At 41.3% G+C, this 17,500-nt stretch overlaps 1 protein-coding gene across 1 annotated transcript in view; it reads left to right on the forward strand.

Annotated features, from left to right (window-relative positions):
* Positions 1–2,301: 2,301 nt before the first annotated feature.
* The window catches only part of nup160 (nucleoporin 160), a 45,203-nt gene continuing 30,004 nt past the window's right edge, over positions 2,302–17,500 (forward strand). The window contains exons 1-11 of the mRNA XM_053318893.1: positions 2,302–2,389; positions 3,992–4,100; positions 5,081–5,291; positions 5,843–6,065; positions 7,255–7,445; positions 8,475–8,711; positions 10,703–10,800; positions 11,453–11,537; positions 11,649–11,717; positions 13,501–13,584; positions 15,606–15,776. Of these exons, the coding sequence (XP_053174868.1) occupies positions 2,302–2,389; positions 3,992–4,100; positions 5,081–5,291; positions 5,843–6,065; positions 7,255–7,445; positions 8,475–8,711; positions 10,703–10,800; positions 11,453–11,537; positions 11,649–11,717; positions 13,501–13,584; positions 15,606–15,776 (1,566 nt within the window). The remainder of the gene's footprint in view (positions 2,390–3,991; positions 4,101–5,080; positions 5,292–5,842; positions 6,066–7,254; positions 7,446–8,474; positions 8,712–10,702; positions 10,801–11,452; positions 11,538–11,648; positions 11,718–13,500; positions 13,585–15,605; positions 15,777–17,500) is intronic.

The raw sequence follows: 17,500 nt of genomic DNA on the forward strand, positions 1-17,500 counted from the left end.
ACAGAACTTCTTCAGGAGAGCTGTGTCTCTGTGTTTAAACACTTACTGTAAATGACACTAAAAACACTGTATATGACTATAAGACTCTCTCACACACACACACACACACACACACACACACACACAAGCCGAGCCGAGTAATGCTAGAACTGTATAATGGAAAAGCACCAATAGTGTGTTGCAGGTTAACCATAAAAGGACACGATAATAGCACAGTGAAGTGAAAGACCATAACACTGTCTCATAATAGAAACAGTCCACATATGGAGCATAAGAGCTGCTGCATCTGCATGTGACTGAACTTCTGGGAAGGGACATGTCAGAAAAAAACAAGCTAAAAAATAAATATCATTTGTTTTTCATGCTGCCACAAAACCAGTTTCTTCTTGACTGCAGCCAGCCTGCGACCCCTACTGACATGGACTCTATCCCACCTACGTATATTACAAATGGTATTAATATTAAAAAAAAAAAAAAAAAGATTTAAATTTAGTCATTTTGAATCCTCCATACTGGACAGTGTGTTTAAATGTTTGAAAGATTTAAGTTGAGACATTTTAAACCCTCCATACAGGATAGTGATTTAACTTTAGTCATTATGAACCCTCCATACAGGACAGTCTCTTTAAATGTTTGAAAGACTTCACTTTAGTCACTATAAACCCTCTATATCGGACAATAATTTAACTTTAGTCACTATAAACGCTCCATATCGGACAGTAATTTAACTTTAGTCACTATAAACCCTCCGTACGCCGGACAGACTCAACGTGTACTGTCTCTTTAAATGCTATATTACACCAGGGAGTACTATAACTTTACTTTAGTCATTATAAACCCTACATACACAAGACAGTAATATAACTTTAGTCACTATAAAACCTCTGTATACAAGACAGAATTATAACTTTAGTCACTATAAACCCTCCATACACCAGACAATAATTTAACTTTAGTCATTATAAACCCTCCATACACCAGACAGTCTCGACGTGTACTGTCTCTTTAAATGTTATATTACACCAGACAATAATAAAACTTTAGTCACTATAAACCCTCCTTACACCGGACAGACTCGACGTGTACTGTCTCTTTAAATGTTATATTACACCAGACAATAATAAAACTTTAGTCACTATAAACCCTCCTTACACCGGACAGACTCGACGTGTACTGTCTCTTTAAATATTATATTACACCAGACAATAATAAAACTTTAGTCACTATAAACCCTCCTTACACCGGTCAGTCTCGACGTGTACTGTCTCTTTAAATGTTATATTACACCAGACAATAATATAACTTTAGTCACTATAAACCCTCCTTACACCAGACGGACTCGACGTGTACTGTCTCTTTAAATGCTATATTACACCAGGGAGTACTATAACTTTACTTTAGTCATTATAAACCCTACATACACAAGACAGTGATATAACTTTAGTCACTATAAAACCTCTGTATACAAGACAGAATTCTAACTTTAGTCACTATAAACCCTCCATACACCAGACAATAATTTAACTTTAGTCATTATAAACCCTCCATACACTGGACAGTCTCGACGTGTACTGTCTCTTTAAATGCTATATTACACCAGACAATAATATAACTTTAGTCATTATAAACCCTCCATACACCAGACAATAATATAACTTTAGTCATTATAAACCCTCCTTACACCGGACGGACTCGACGTGTACTGTCTCTTTAAATGTTATATTACACCAGACAATAATATAACTTTAGTCACTATAAACCCTCCTTACACCGGACGGACTCGACGTGTACTGTCTCTTTAAATGTTATATTACACCAGACAATAGTATAACTTTAGTCATTATAAACCCTCCTTACACCGGACAGTCTCGACGTGTACTGTCTCTTTAAATGTTATATTACACCAGACAATAATATAACTTAGTCATTATAAACCCTCCGTACACCGGACAGTCTCGACGTGTACTGTCTCTTTAAATGTTATATTACACCAGACAATAATATAACTTTAGTCACTATAAACCCTCTTTACACCGGACGGACTCGACGTGTACTGTCTCTTTAAATGTTATATTACACCAGAGAGTATTATAATAAATGTAGTCACTATAAAACCTCCATACCCGAGACAATAATTTAACTTTAGTCATATGAAACCCTCCATACACCAGACAATAATATAACTTAGTCACTATAAACCCTCCTTACACCGGACAGTCTCGACGTGTACTGTCTCTTTAAACGTTTGAACGCCGGACGCGCGGCCCGTCCCTGACGTCACAGCTGTCCATGAGGGAGAAGATGGCGGCGCTGCAGCGGAGCTTCATAGAGATCTGTGGCTTTGAGAGGGAAACTCTGCAGAGGTTCCGAGAAGTCACAGTAAACCTCGGTAAATGTCGACACGGAGCTCTCACACAGCTCGCTCACCCTAACACCTCTCTAGTTTTCTCACAGCATGTCTAAACTCGACAGTGTTTCATGTTTTTATTAATGACCATGCTAACAACAGCTAGCCGGCTGCTAACATGCTTGTGAGCTAATGTTAGCAGCTGATTGATAAAGGTGCGATTTACGTTATTTATCGTGACAAGTGGCCCTTAATCTTTAAATTTAAACCTTGTTAGATGGTGTGTAGTGTTGAAGGGTTTGTCCATCTCTTCAGTCAAGGTTAAAATGACCTGTTTTCTCTTTAGCCTCAGCGTGTTAGCCGGTAAATTAAAGCTGTCAAACAGAAAACCTGAAATAAGTCACATTACTAATGCACCTAAAGTACAATATTACGGTACTACTACGACTTTATACTTCCACTCCGCTACATCTCAGAGGGAAATATTGTACTTTCTACTCCACTACATTTATTTGTCAGCTTTAGTTACTTTTCAGATGAAGATTTGACACAATGGATAATATAACAAGCTTTTAAAATACAACACATTGTTAAAGATGAAACCAGTGGTTTCCAACCTTTTTGTCTTTTGACGTCTTACAAAAAGCAGTGTGTAGTCGGCTCACATTTCAGATGTCTGAGTTAAAAAAACTGAAAACACATTTGTGAATCAGAACTTGGTTGTTTCTTCTTTCCTCTCCCATAAATCATCTCACCACCCCTCACATTTATCTGCTGACCCTTTGGAGGGGCCCCACCCCTAGGTTGGGAACCACTGGACTAAACTAGCTAACTGTATATAAAGTAGTATAAACTAGCTAACTGTATATAAAGTCGTATAAACTAGCTAACTGTATATAAAGTAGTGTAAACTAGCTAACTGTATATAAAGTAGTATAAACTAGCTAACTGTATATAAAGTAGTGTAAACTAGCTAACTGTATATAAAGTAGTATAAGCTAGCTAACTGTGTATAAAGTAGTGTAAACTAGCTAACTGTATATAAAGTAGTATAAACTAGCTAACTGTATATAAAGTAGTATAAACTTGCTAACTGTATATAAAGTAGTATAAACTAGCGCCACCTCCAGCAGCTACAACAGTAACATGCTGCTCTAACACTGATGCTTCACTATTAATAATCTAATGATGTCATATATAATAATATATCACTACTTTTACTGTAATACTGCATACTACATCACTATAATACTGCAGTACTTTTACTGTAATACTGCATACTACATCACTCATAATACTGTAGTACTTTTACTGTAATACTGCATACTACATCACTATAATACTGCAGTACTTTTACTTTAGTAGTATTTGTCATGCAGGAATTGGTACTTTCTTTCAGGAATTATGTGTCCTGCTGTAAAATATTAACCTGTGACTTTGCATCAAGATAGAAAACACTGGAACAAATATCAAAATAGCTGCTGATAATAAAGTGTTTAGTTTTGCGTCATGGCTACCTTCCATTCTTATGTGATTTACTAGAGAGTAACAACTTGAGAAACTGGTATTTGGGGGAACTAAAACATAAGTGTGTGTGTGTGTGTGTGTGTGTGTGTGTGTGTGTGTGGTTCCTCTATTCTTTAGGTCTCAGTCCTCTTCCTGGTGGAGTTAAGTTCCCGGACAGTGCCGGAGCCTTTCATTATGAGGACAGTGGGAAGCTGCTGTCTGTCACCAGCAACAGATTCATTCACTGGTGAGTTTTTTTAACCGTCGTCTTTTCACATCATGTACATGTTTCTCACCGGGCTGCTGAATCATTGAACCATGTGCAATTTATAGTTTGTGGAGTCATATTTCAAGCTTAATTTCTCTCTCTGATTTTCATTATTGATTTCACGATGTACGTAATTGATTAATTGAGTAATTTAAGGCTGGGGCGACGCTCTTAAAGAGAGAAAAGTAGGCAGCGAAAACAGAGCTGTTAATTAAGAATGGACCCTCTGACCCTTCGTCTAGACAGAAAGAGTAGCTTTTAGCAGTGTGTTTAGAAGATCAACAGCGAGGCGTTCAGGTACATGGTTAAGTGTAGGTCACCCACGTTTTGTAAGTGCTCAGAGCCCAAAACACAATGACTGTAGCTAAGCTCGTAAAATGAAGGAAATGCTTCCACAGGCAGTTCAAAATCAGTTTGTCTCATCTATCTGGAGAGAATTTGGGAGAAAGAAATGTTAAATAACCCTCCTGTTGTCCTCGAGTCAAGGAAGGAAGGAAGGGAGGGAGAAGGAAGGAAGGAAAGGACAGAGGAAGGGAGGGAGAAGGAAGGAAGGAAAGGACAGAGGAAGGAAGGGAGGAAGAAGGAAAGGAAGGAAGGAGGAAGGAAGGGAGACAGAAGGAAAGGACAGAACAAGGAAGGGAGGAAGAAGGAAAGAAAGGAGGAAGGAAGGGAGGGAGGAAAGGAGGAAGGAAGGAAGGAATGGAGGTAGGAAGACAGAAGGAAAGGAGGGAGGAAGGAAGACAGAAGGAAAGGAGGGAGGAAGGGTTAAATAAGGACGCAGGAAGTAAGGGAGGAAATGAAAGAAGGAAGGAGGGAGGAAGGAAGGAAAGAAGGAAGGAAGAAAGAAAGAGAGAGCGGAACAGTAAAAACAGACGGGTTCAATTTGACCCGGGAGGACGACAGGAAAGATTCAATATTTAATTTGGAGGTTTTTAATCCTTCCTCGGTCGTGTGTGCAGGTCGACCTCGGGCGACACGGTGCAGCTGCTGGAGCAGTCTCTGGACACCAACCTGCTCAACAACGCTGTTAAAGTTAAGTTCAGCCACTGCACCGTTCTGCCGGGCGGAGTCACCATCCAGGAGACGCTCAACAATGTCGTCATTCTCATCAGCACCAATCAGAGCGTCCACAGGCTGGTGCTGCCGCACCCGACGCGCATGTATCGCAGCGTGAGTTCAACCTGCTGGTTCATCCGTTCACACTCTGATAGACAGACTGGCTTCTTCTTCTTTTTCTTCCTCCTCCTTTTTCTTCCTCCTCCTTTTTCTTCTTCTCATTCTTCTTCTTCTGCTTCTGCTTCTTCTTCTGCTTCTTCTTCTTCTCCTCCTCAATCTCCTCCTCCTTCTTCTCCTTCTCCTTTTTCCTCTTCTCCTAGTCCTCCTTCATCGTCTGCTTCTTCTTCTTCACCATCTCCTCAATCTCCTCCTCCTTCTCCTCCGTCTTTTTCTTCTCCTCCTTCTCCTTTTCCTCCTCTTCTTCCCCTCCTCTGATCGTTCTCCTGCTCCGTCTTCTTCTTTTTCTCTTCCTCCTCGTACTTTTCTTTCTTCTCCTTCTCCTCCTTCTTCTCCTCCTCCTTCTTCTTCCCCTCCTCCTTCTTCTCCTCCTCCTTCTTCCCCTCCTCCTCCTCCTTCTCCTCCTCCTCCTCCTCTTCCTCCTCCTGTTAAATCACCACTAATATATAATAACCATATAACCGTGCTGTGTGTCGCTGTGTGTTCAGGAGCTGGTGACGGAGCTCCACATGCAGTCCGTCTTCTCTGACGTTGGGAAGCTGAGTCTGCAGGATCCGTCTCACAGCGCCGTCATCCCGACCGCGGTGGGACAGACAGGAAGTCCGAGCACCTCCGCAGCCTGGCTCAGTCAGCAGGGGGAGGCTCACTACGCCCTCGCTTCACCCGCAGGAGGCATCATGGTCGTTACTCTGCCGCCTCACGACACACAAGGTTTGTCTCCATGTGGTTTAGTTTAAATGTAAAGGGTTAAAAAGTGAAAATAAACGTATGAATAACTTGTACATATTCTTTTTTTGTGGACCCAGCATCAAATTTCTGCTTTTAATCCATTTAGAGAGAATATATTAGAGGATTATGCTAAAAATGTCTAAGTGGTGTAACCATAAAAACTTTGTACCAAATAATTCAACTTGCTTAAAAACAGTAAATAGTCAATAAAACACCATATCATCTAGTTTGGCATGATCTTACATTATAACTTTTATATTAAATAAAGCTAATGGAATACTATTGTTCTAAATATTACATTTAATCTGGGTAACCATGGAGACCAGGAAACATTTGCAGTCATTGTTAGTATAAGTGCACTTAAATACACTGTAGGTCAGAGGTGTCAAACTCCTCTTCATTCAAGGGTCACATACAGACCAATTTGATCTGATGTGGGCCGGATCATTAAAAGGAAGGAAGGGAGGAAGGGAGGAAGGAAGAGGAGAGAAGACGGTAAGGAAAGATGGAAGAAAGGAAGGAAAGATTGAAGGAAGGAAGGGAGGAAGGACAGATGGAAGGAAGAGATGACAGGAAGAAAAGATGGAAGAAGAAAGGGAGGATCGAAGGAAGAGGAGAGAAGACAGTAAGGAAAGATGGAAGGAAGGAAGGAAGGAAGGAAGGAAGTAGTGAAAGACAGATGAAAGGAAGAAAAAGAAGGAAGAGAGGAAGATGGAAGAAAGGAAGGAAGGAAAGATTGAAGGAAGGGAGGAAGGAGTGAAAGACAGATGGAAGAGAAGACGGAAGGGAGGAAAGATTGAAGGAAGGGAGGAAGGAGTGAAAGACAGATGGAAGAGAAGACGGAAGGGAGGAAAGATTGAAGGAAGGGAGGAAGGAGTGAAAGACAGATGGAAGAGAGGACGGAAGGGAGGAAGGATGGAAGGAAGAGGACAGAAGACAGTATGGAAAGATGGAAGGGAGGAAGGACAGATGGAAGGAAGGAAGGAAGGAAGGAAAAGTGGATGGAAAGATGGAAAGAAAGTGAGCCGGCCGCATGTTTGACACCCCTGCTGTAGGTGGATAAAATCTTTAATGTTTAATGTTCTTTTGTGTGTGTGTGTGTGTGTGTGTGTGTGTGTGTGTGTGTGTGTGTGTGTGTGTGTGTGTGTGTGTGTGTGTGTGTGTAAAACAGGGAGTGTGTCGGTGGTGGAGCTGAAGAGGAGCTCCATGATGCAGAGGATCTCCGGCTGGATGCCGAGCGTTATCCGAGGGGAGCAGACTCCGGCCGACTTGGCCCTCAGTCTGGTTGTCAGAGAGCTCGAGGAAGACTCCTTCATCTTCGCCCTCTGCCAGGATCTCAAACTGCGCATGTGGTCCTTCAGGGTCAGCTGCTTGACTTACATATTAAAACCAAGATTAGGGTTTAGATATTAGATCATTTAAAGTCCGTGTAAAGTAAGAATAAATATGTGTTCTGAGTTTGACATACCACAGAAAAGTGTGTTGTTAACCACCCTGCCAAATTTGAATGATTAAAAAAAAATCTCCAAATATATGAAATTAGGCTTCAAAGTTGTGTAAAAATCAGCCTCTTTCTCTGCTCCCAAACGCTGTGGGCGTGGCCGCCGAGTTCGCTGAAACCCCGCCCCCTACCAAGTGTCACCTGTCAATCAAAGTCACCACCTCTACCAGAAACATGGACGCTACGTCTGAGAGCTTTCTGCTGCTAACTCAGCTGCTAGCTCGGCGGCTAACTCGGCTACTAGCTTGGCGGCTAGCTCGGTGGCTAGCTCGGCTGCTAACTCAGCTAACTGGCTAACTGTAGACTGTAGTAGTAGTAGTGTGTGCTGAATGTATTTATACCTCTACAGCAGCAGGGGCGGGTTTATGCTAATCACTTCCAGTCCCGGACCTTCTAGCTTCATTGTTGATTTTCATTGTGCTTCTCTCTCCTATCCTTCCTCTCTCCTCTATCCTTTCTTTCTCTCCTCTCAACCCCAACCGGTCGAGGCAGATGTTCTCCCACTCGGAGTCTGGTTCTGAGGGTTCTTCCTGTTAAAAGGGAGTTTTTTCTCTCCACTGTTGCTCATGTGGGAATGTTGGGTCTCTTTAAAGTTAAAACCTGAAGAGTTCGGTTTAGAACCTGCTCTATGTGTAAAGAGCCTTGAGATGACTTTGTTGTGATTTGGCGCTATACAAATAAAGATTGATTGATTGACTAAATCCTGAACACAGAAATGTTGAAACACAGTTTGTGAAGCCTAGCTCCACAATTCAAATCTAAATGGTTGAAATGCTTTTTACACCTTTTTTAGAAATACATTTATGACCTATTTAATGTGTTTAGAAGAAAATGTCTGAATTCACTTTACACAGTCTTTAAGATGCCGTCCTGTTATTTGTCCCGTTCAGGAGCAGGTGTGCCTGCTGGAGGCGGACATGTTGGAGTACATGCCGGCCTGTAAGGGGGTGAAGCGTCTGTCCGGTCAGAGTAACCGGCTGCGGCTGACGTTCTGCGCCACCACCGGTCTGTGCGTAGCCGTCTACCTCGCCGTGCCGCAGAGGGGGCAGTTCATCGTCCTGCAGCTGGTCGGCACCGACAACAACCGCTACAGCCTCGACCACATCTCCTCTCTGTTCTCCACGCAGGTAAACAGGAAGTTCTTCATACGGACGATTGTGTCCACACAGTCTTTCTTTGCTTCTTTCCTTCCTTCTTTCCTTCCTTCCTTCCTTCCTTCCTTCCTATATTTTTTCCTTCCTTCTTTTCCTTCCTTCCATCCTATCTCCTTTTTCTTCCTTCCTTCCTATCTCCTTTTCCTTCCTTCCTTCCTTCCTTCCTTCCTTCCTTCCATCCATCCATCTTTTCTTTCTTTCTTTCTTTCTTTCTTTCTTTCTTTCTTTCTTTTTCTCCTTTGATCAGTTTTCCCTTCTTTGTTTTTCCTTCTTTCGTTCTTACCTTCCTTCCTTCCTTCCTTCCTTCCTTCCTTCCTATATTTTTCCCTCCCTTCTTTTCCTTCCTTCCTTCCTTCCTATCTTCTTTTCCTTCCTTCCATCCTATCTCCTTTTTCTTCCTTCCTTCCTATCCTTTTTCTTCCTTCCTTCCTTCCTATCTCCTTTTTCTTCCTTCCTTCCTTCCTTCCTTCCTTCCTTCCTTCCTTCCTTCCTTCCATCCATCTTTTCTTTCTTTCTTTTTCTCCTTTGATCATTTTTCCCTTCTTTGTTTTTCCTTCCTTTGTTCTTACCTTCCTTCCTTCCTTCTTTCCTTTCTTCCTTCCTTCCTTCCTATCTTTTTTCCTTCCTTCTTTTCCTTCCTTCCTTCCTATCTCCTTTTCCTTCCTTCCTTCCTTACATCTTTTTCAACTTAATCTTTCTTTCTTTTTCTCCTTTGATCATTTTTCCCTTCATTGTTTTTCATTTTTGTTTCTTTCTTTCTCCTTATGTTTTTATTTCCTTCTTTTTCATTCTTTCTTTCCTCATCTTCCTCCTTGTTCTTTATTTTTTCTTTCCTTCTTTTTTTACCTTCTGTCTTTCTTTGGTTTTCTTTCTTTCTCTCTTTCCTTTTTTTTCATTCTTTCTTTCCTCATCTTCCCCCTTGTTCTTCCTCCTCTTGCTTTCCTTCTTTCTTTTTCCTTCTTTGTTTGTTTCTTTCCTCATCTTCCTTCTTGTTCTTTCTTCCTCCTACCTTTCTTTCTTCCTTCCTTCCTTCCTTTTGTCTTTCCTTCTTTCTTTCCTTCTTTCTTTCCTTCCTTTCTTCTGAACAGGAGGAATCATTACAGCAAGATAAACTGCTCTAATGTTCATTTTGGCTCCTGATTGTTGTTTTTTAAGAGAGATTTGATATATTATAAACCTGTCCTGTCGTCGTCCTCGCTAAATAAATTAAACTTTTATCAGCTGGAGAAACTCCAAACAGCTGCTTTCACTCAGATGTTCCAGATTAAATTTCACTGGTCGAATAAAAACAAAAGAAAATCTGCCAAAGAAACGAAAAGAACATTAAACTTTATATAAATAGTAAACTGAGAAGAAAAGACACCATTTAAATCTGTTTAGAAACGTCTGTCTTCCTTCCTTCTTTCTTTCTTACTTTCTTTCTTTCTTTCTTTCCTTCCTTTGTTCCTTCCTTCCTCCCTCCCTTTCTCCCTTTCTTCCTTCCTTCCTGCCTTCCTTCCTGTCTTCTTTTCCTTCCTTCCTTCCTGTCTTCTTTTCCTTCCTTCCTTCCATCTGTCCTTCCTGCCTTCCTTCCTTCCTTCCTTTCTTACTACTTTACTTACTTACTTACTTACTTACTTACTTCTATCTGTCCTTGAATCTGTCCTTCCTGCCTTCCTTCCACCTGTCCTTCCTTCCTTCCTTCCTTCCTTCCTTCCTTCCTTCCTTCCACATGTCCGTCCTTCGTCCGTCCCTCCCTCCCTCCCTCCCTCCTTCCTTTCCCTCAATCTTTCCTTCCTGTCTTCTTTTTCTTCCTTCCTTCCTTCCTTCCTTCCTTCCTGTCTTTTCCTTCCTTCCTTCCTTCCAAATAAGATCAAATTGAGCTGCGTGTGGCCTTTAAATGAAAATGAGTCTGATTTAATTGATAATGAATATAATCGTTATATATATTTATTATATTAATGAATCTCTCTCTCTGCCAACAGGAGACTCTGGTGGATTTCACTCTGACCCCGACAGATATTTGGGGTGTTTGGGTCGACGACTCCAACACCACCATCGTCAAATACATCAACTTTGAACAGTAAGTCATTTAATAAACTTATTTAGACCATAAACTGTATAAAAGAAATGGACGTAACATCCGTGACGTCACCCATTGGTTTGTGGACTGCTGCTCGGAAGCCAATAGTTTTGAAGTTAGTTTCTGGGCAGCGCCATCTTGAAAGTTTCAGGTGCATGCTGGGAAAACTAAAAACACGGATTCTACTTATATGGGCATGAGGCGGAGCCATGGGCGGAGCGGGGAGGTTGCTATGGTTGCGAGGGCTGGATCTCGAGGACATTGGTCAATCAACCTGTCAATCAGGACGTAGCCACGCCCTAATGCATACCCTGCTTTATCGTCACATATAAAATCAGGGAGGCCAAAATGTCCCAAATGAACATCATACTGCATTGAAGAAGGCTTTAAACTAGCGATTGAGACCATAAACACATTTTGAAAACGTTTACTGAGGTTAGAAATCAAGTGAGAAGTTGGTGAATTCTCCATTGACTTGTATAGAGACGGTCGTCCCCTGGTGGCCTTTTGATAGAATGCAGCTCTAAGTTACTTCTGCGTTGGCCTCATTTCGGAGGACCAGAACTCCCCACCTGGTCTGGACTCAGGAAGTTAAAAGTTCATTCATGTTTATTATTGTGTGTTTTAACGTTGTCACTTCTCTGTCCGACAGCAACATGGCCGGTCAGTGGAACCAGGTGTTCGTTCAGCCTCCGCCCGATGACGAAGTCCAGATAGGAGTAGACCAGGACCCAAGGGTGAGACCAGTTAAAACTTCAACTGTCATTCAATACATGATTAGTTAATCAGCATCAATTTTAATCATAAATAAGTCGTTTTGAGTCATTTATTGTTTTGTGTTGTAACAGGAAACATATCTGGAGATGCTTTTCTCTCCTCTGCGCTTCACTGCGTCGGCCATCGTTAAAGCTCTGCAGGTGAGAACCATCCTTCCTTTGTTCCCTCCTTCCTTCCTTCCTTCCATCCAACCATCCATCCATCCATCTGTCTTTCCTTCCTCCGTTCCCTTTATCATCCTTCCTTCCTTCCTTCCATCCAACCATCCATCCATCCATCTGTCTTTCCTTCCTCCGTTCCCTTTATCATCCTTCCTTCCTTCCTTCCTTCCTTCCTTCCATCCATCTGTCTTTCCTTCCTCCGTTCCCTTTATCATCCTTCCTTCCTTCCTTCCTTCCTTCCTTCCTTCCATCCATCCATCTGTCTTTCCTTCCTCCGTTCCCTTTATCATCCGTCTTCCTTCCTTCCTTCCTTCCTTCCTTCCTTCCTTCCTTCCATCATTCCCTTTATCCTTCCTTCCTTCCCTCCATCCATCCATCTTTCCTTCCTTACTTCCTTAGTTCCCTTTATCCTTCCTTCCTTCCCTCATCCATCCATCCAGCCATCCATCTATCTTTCCTTCCTTCCTTCCTTCCTTCCTCCGTTCCCTTTATCCATCCTTCCTTCCTTCCTTCCTTTCCTTTTTCCTTCCTTCCATCCATCCTTCCTTTCTTCCTTCCATCTATCTATCCAGCCTTCCTTCATTCCCTCTATCCTTCCTTCCTTCCTTCCTTCCTTCTGTTCTTTTTTCCATCATTCCCTTTATCCTTCCTTCCTTCCCTCCATCCATCTTTCCTTCCTCCGTTCCCTTCATCTGTCTTACCTTCCTTACTTCCGTTCTTCCTTCCTTCCTTAGTTCTCTTTATCCTTCCTTCCTTCCCTCATCCATCCATCCAGCCATCCATCTATCTTTCCTCCCTTCCTTCCTTCCTCCATTCCCTTTATCCTTCCTTCCATCCATCCTTCCTTCCTCATCCATATACCTCCTGATTAAACTCTCCTGTTAATTTAAAACCCTCCCCCATTCTCTCTTCTCTCTCTGTTATAAAGATTTTCAGAATAAAACCAAATATTAAACCTTTTTACAACTTTATCTGGACTTTATGAACTAAAATATTTTAGCTTTTCTGTGTTGACCAGAGATATAAATGTATCTCCACATGAACCTTCCTTCATTTTAACATTCCTTCCTTCCTTCCATCCATCCATCCATCTGTCTTTCCTTCCTCCGTTCCCTTTATCATCTTTCCTTCTTCCTTCTTTCCTTCCTTCCTTCCTTCCTTCCTTCCTTCCTTCCTTCCTTCCTTCCTTCCATCCATCCATCCATCCATCCATCTATCTTTCCTTCCTCCGTTCCCTTTATCATCTTTCCTTCTTCCTTCCTTCCTTCCTTCCTTCCTTCCATCCATCATCCATCCATCCATCTTTCCTTCCTCCGTTCCCTTTATCATCTTTCCTTCTTCCTTCCTTCCTTCCTTCCTTCCTTAGTTCCCTTTATCCTTCCTTCCTTCCCTCATCCATCCATCCATCCAGCCTTCCTTCATTCCTTCCTTCCTTAGTTCCCTTTATCCTTCCTTCCATCCCTCATCCATCCAGCCTTCCTTCCTTCCTTCAGTCCTTCCTTCCTTCCTTCATTCCTTCCTTCCTTAGTTCCCTTTATCCTTCCTTCCTTCCTTCCCTCATCCATCAATCTATCTTTCCATCCTTCTTTCCTTCCTCCGTTCCCTTCATCCATCTTTCCTTCCTTCCTTCTGTTCTTCTTCCCATCATTCCCTTTATCCTTCCTTCCTTCCCTCCATCCATCTATCTTTCCTTTTTAGATCTGCAGTGTGTTTTGCTCCCAGGTCGATGTTACAGATGTTTTCTGTTTATTTGTTTTATCAGATCTACCGACGAGGCTCCGAGAGGATCACAGACGTGTCGTGGGAGAGTCTGAAGAAGGAAGTGACGGTTGCCGTGGAGAGCGAGGTAATAACTGTGTGGTGGTGGAGACAAAGGACTCGTTCTTTAGATCAGGAGGATCAAACTCATGTTCCTTTAAGATTCAGAAACAGACTGATCTCATTTGGGCCGGATTATTAAAAAGATGGAAAGAAGGAAGGAAGGAAGGAAGAAGAGATAGAAGAAAGGAAAAAAAGACAAAGACAGACAGAAAGAAAGAAAGACAAGGAAGAAAACATGGAAGGAAGTAAAAGAAGATAGGAAGGTAAGATGGACAGGAAGGAAGGAAAGATGAAAGGAAAGATGGAAGGATGGAAGGAAAAGAAGATAGGAAGAAAGAAAGACAAGAAGATAGGAAGGAAGGAAGGAAGGAAGGAAGGAAGGACAGAAAGATGGAAGGGAAGGGAAGGAAGGAAGGAAAGGAAGGAAGGAAGGAAAAGAAGATAGGAAGGAAAGATGGAAAGAAGGAAGGAATGAAGTAAAGAAAGATGGGCAAAGAAGGAAGGAAGGAAGGAAAAGAAGATGGGAAGGAAAGATGAAAAGGAAGGGGAAGGAAGGAAGGAAGGAAAAGAGGATGGGAAGGAAAGATGAAAAGGAAGGAAAAAAGATAGGAAGGAATGAAGCAAAGAAAGATGGAAAAGAAGGAAGGAAAAGAAGATAGGAAGGAATGATGGAAAAGAAGAAAGGAAGGAAGGAAGGAAGGAAGGAAAAGAAGATGGGGAGGAAAGAAGGAAGGAAAGATGGAAGGAAGGAAGGAACAAACAATGGAAAGAAGGAAGGAGGGAAAAGAAGACAGGAAGGAAAGATGGATGAAAGGTGTATAAAACCTGAAGTTTAAAAAGGTCAAACACAGATTTAGATGATAATTTATATTTTATGTTTTATAAACTAATTATTAACCTGTGCCGTTTGTCTTCGGGTCAAAAATGAGGTTTAAGTTAATTTAAATGAGGCCTATTGACTATAACTTCCATAAATGCATATGAAACCTGCGGTAATACGTTAGGATTAAGTCGGCTAAAAAGGTCTAACCCAGAATCCGATGATAATTTAAACCTCATGTTTCGTTATGTTGGGAAACCAGAGAGATAACAGTCAAACAGTCGACGGGAGGATTAAACATGCTGAGGGCGCTGAGACATCATCACTGATTTTAAGCCCGGAAAGGGACCTTTGGTGCATCTCGTATCCATTTCTCTCTCTCTCTTCTTTCTTTCTTTCTTTCTCTCTCTCTCCCTCTCCCTCTCTCTCCCTCTCTGTGTCTCTCTCTCTCTCTCCCTCTCCCTCTCCCTCTCCCTCTCCCTCTCTCTGTCTGTCTGTCTGTCTCTCTTTCTTTCTTTCTCTCTCTCTCTTTCTCTCTTTCTCTCTTTCTCTCTCTCTCTCCCCCCCACCCGCTTCCTGTCCGACTCTCTGCCAGAAAACCCATTTAAAAAAAGCCCCAAAAATATTATCCAAAAAAAAAAAGAGCAGCAAAAGTAGCTGGAATTAAAAAATAATTAAAGAAATTCATGTTTTTTGTACTAAATAAATAAAAGCTTAAATAGAAAATATATTTTTTGTTGTTGCCGTCTATTATAATTTCATTATTTTAATCTTCTGTTTCATGCTTTCTTATTTTATTCTTATTCTAAATGTTTATTTTATACACCTATTATATAATTTACAATTACACTAAACACAGAGAGACGATAGCAGCTCATTATGTCCGATAGTAAAAGACTCAATAAGAGCAGATAAGCAATAAAAACAACTCAATTCGATGTGCAGCTGTGCAGAGAGTTCAGCGTTTAACAGTTTTATGACCTGTGTGAATAAACTGTTCCACATTTGTTCCTCCATATTGAATTTTTATTTAACCTCTGACATTAAAAAAACCCTAAAAGCGAATAATATCAACAGAGAGACACACAGGAATGTACAGCTGTAGACTCCAGAGACACCACAGAAGAAGAGTCTGACTCTGTGTGTGTGTGTGTGTGTCTGTGTGTGTGTGTGTGTGTGTGTGTGTGTGTGTGTGTGTGTGTGTGTGTGTTTTGTTCTTCCTCCAGTTGCAGAGCAGCGTGACGGAGTTCGTCTTCTCTCAGGAGGAGTACCGACAGCTGCAGGTGGAGTTCTGGTCCAAGTTTTACGCCTGCTGCCTTCAGTATCAGGAGGCGTTGGCGATGCCGCTCGGCCTGACGGTCAGCGCTCAAACCAGCATGGTCTGCCTGCTGAAGAAGGTAAACGCTGACTAATGTTAAAAAAAACTGCTGAAATATCCCCAAAAAGTCATTTAAAAAAAAAAAATTGAGTTAACCCTTTATTGGGCAAATAATTATATTTGGTAACTTCTGTAAATATCCCAAAATATCCTTCCTTCCTTCCTTCCTTTCCTTCCTCCCTGCCTTCTTTCTTCCCTTCCTCTTTTCCTTTCTCCCTCCCTCTTTCCTTATTTCCTCTGTCCTTCCTTCCTTTCCTTCCTTCCATCTGTCCTTCCTTCCTCCCTCCTTCTCTCCTCCCTTCCTTCTTTCCTTCCTCCGTCCTCCCTTCCTTCCTTCCTTCCTTCCTTTCCTTCCTTCCATCTGTCCTTCCTTCCTCCCTCCTTCTCTCCTCCCTTCCTTCTTTCCTTCCTCCGTCCTCCCTTCCTTCCTTCCTTTCCTTCCTTCCATCTGTCCTTCCTTCCTCCCTCCTTCTCTCCTCCCTTCCTTCTTTCCTTCCTCCGTCCTCCCTTCCTTCCTTCCTTTCCTTCCTTCCATCTGTTCTTCCTCCCTCCCTCCTTCTCTCCTCCCTTCCTTCTTTCCTTCCTCCATCCCCCTTTCTTCTTCCTTCCTTCCTTCCTTCTTTCTTCCCTTCCTCCCTCCCTCCTTCTCTCTTTCTTTCCTCCCCCCTACCTTCCTTCCTTAATTCTTTCCTCCGTCCCTCCTTCCTTCCCTTCCTTCCTTCCTTCCTTAATTCTTTCCTCCGTCCCTCCTTCCTTCCCTTCCTTCCTTCCTTCCTTCCTTCCTTCCTTCGTTCCATCCTTCCTTCCTTCCCTTCCTTCCTTCCTTCGTTCCATCCTTCCTTCCTTCCTTTCTTCCTTCGTTCCATCCATCCATCCTTCGTTCCATCCTTCCTTCCATCCTTCCTTCCTTCCTTCCTTCCTCCATTCCTTTCAATGAGTGTCCTATAAAGGGTTAATATTGTGTGGATTGAAACTTAATGAAAGTTAACTAAAGTGACAGAAGTGATTAGAAAGAGCTGAAATATCCCCAAAAAGTAAATTTCTTTTGGCATTTTTTAAAAAACTGAGTTACTATTTGAACTATGTGTGGATTGAAAGTTGCTTATAGTTTAGTGAAGTGATGAAAAAAGCTGAAATATCCCACAAAAAATCATTTACTCAGTTTCTTTTGGCTTTAAAAAAAAAAAAAGTTAATATTTGGTCTGTGTGTGGATGGAAATGTAATTATTCTTAACTAAAGTGATTTAAAAAAAGCTGAAATATTCCAATTTTTAAAAAATGTAGTTAATATTTGAGTTACGTGTGGATTGAAACTTAATTATAGTTAACTAAAGTGACAGAAGTGATTATAAAGAGCTCAAATATCCTCAAAAAGTCAATTTCTTTTGGCATTTTTTAAAAGTTGAGTTAATATTTGAACTATTGTGTGGATTGAAACTGAATTATAGTTAACTAAATTGATTAAAAAAGCTCACATATCCCCAAAAAGTCAATTTCTTCTGGCATTTAAAAAAAAAAAAAGTTAATATTTGAGCTATGTGTGGATTGAAACTTAATTATAGTTAACTAAAGTGACAGAAGTGATTAAAAAAAGCTCAAATATCCTCAAAAAGTCAATTTTTTGGCATTTAAAAAGAAAGTTGAGTTAATATTTGAGCTATTGTGTGGATTGAAACTTAATTAAAGTCAATTATAGTTAACTGAAGTGATTAAAAAAGCTCACATATCCCCAAAAAGTAAATT

Source organism: Scomber japonicus, chromosome 5, assembly GCF_027409825.1.
Source record: "Scomber japonicus isolate fScoJap1 chromosome 5, fScoJap1.pri, whole genome shotgun sequence".
In the NCBI taxonomy this organism is placed as follows: domain Eukaryota; kingdom Metazoa; phylum Chordata; class Actinopteri; order Scombriformes; family Scombridae; genus Scomber; species Scomber japonicus.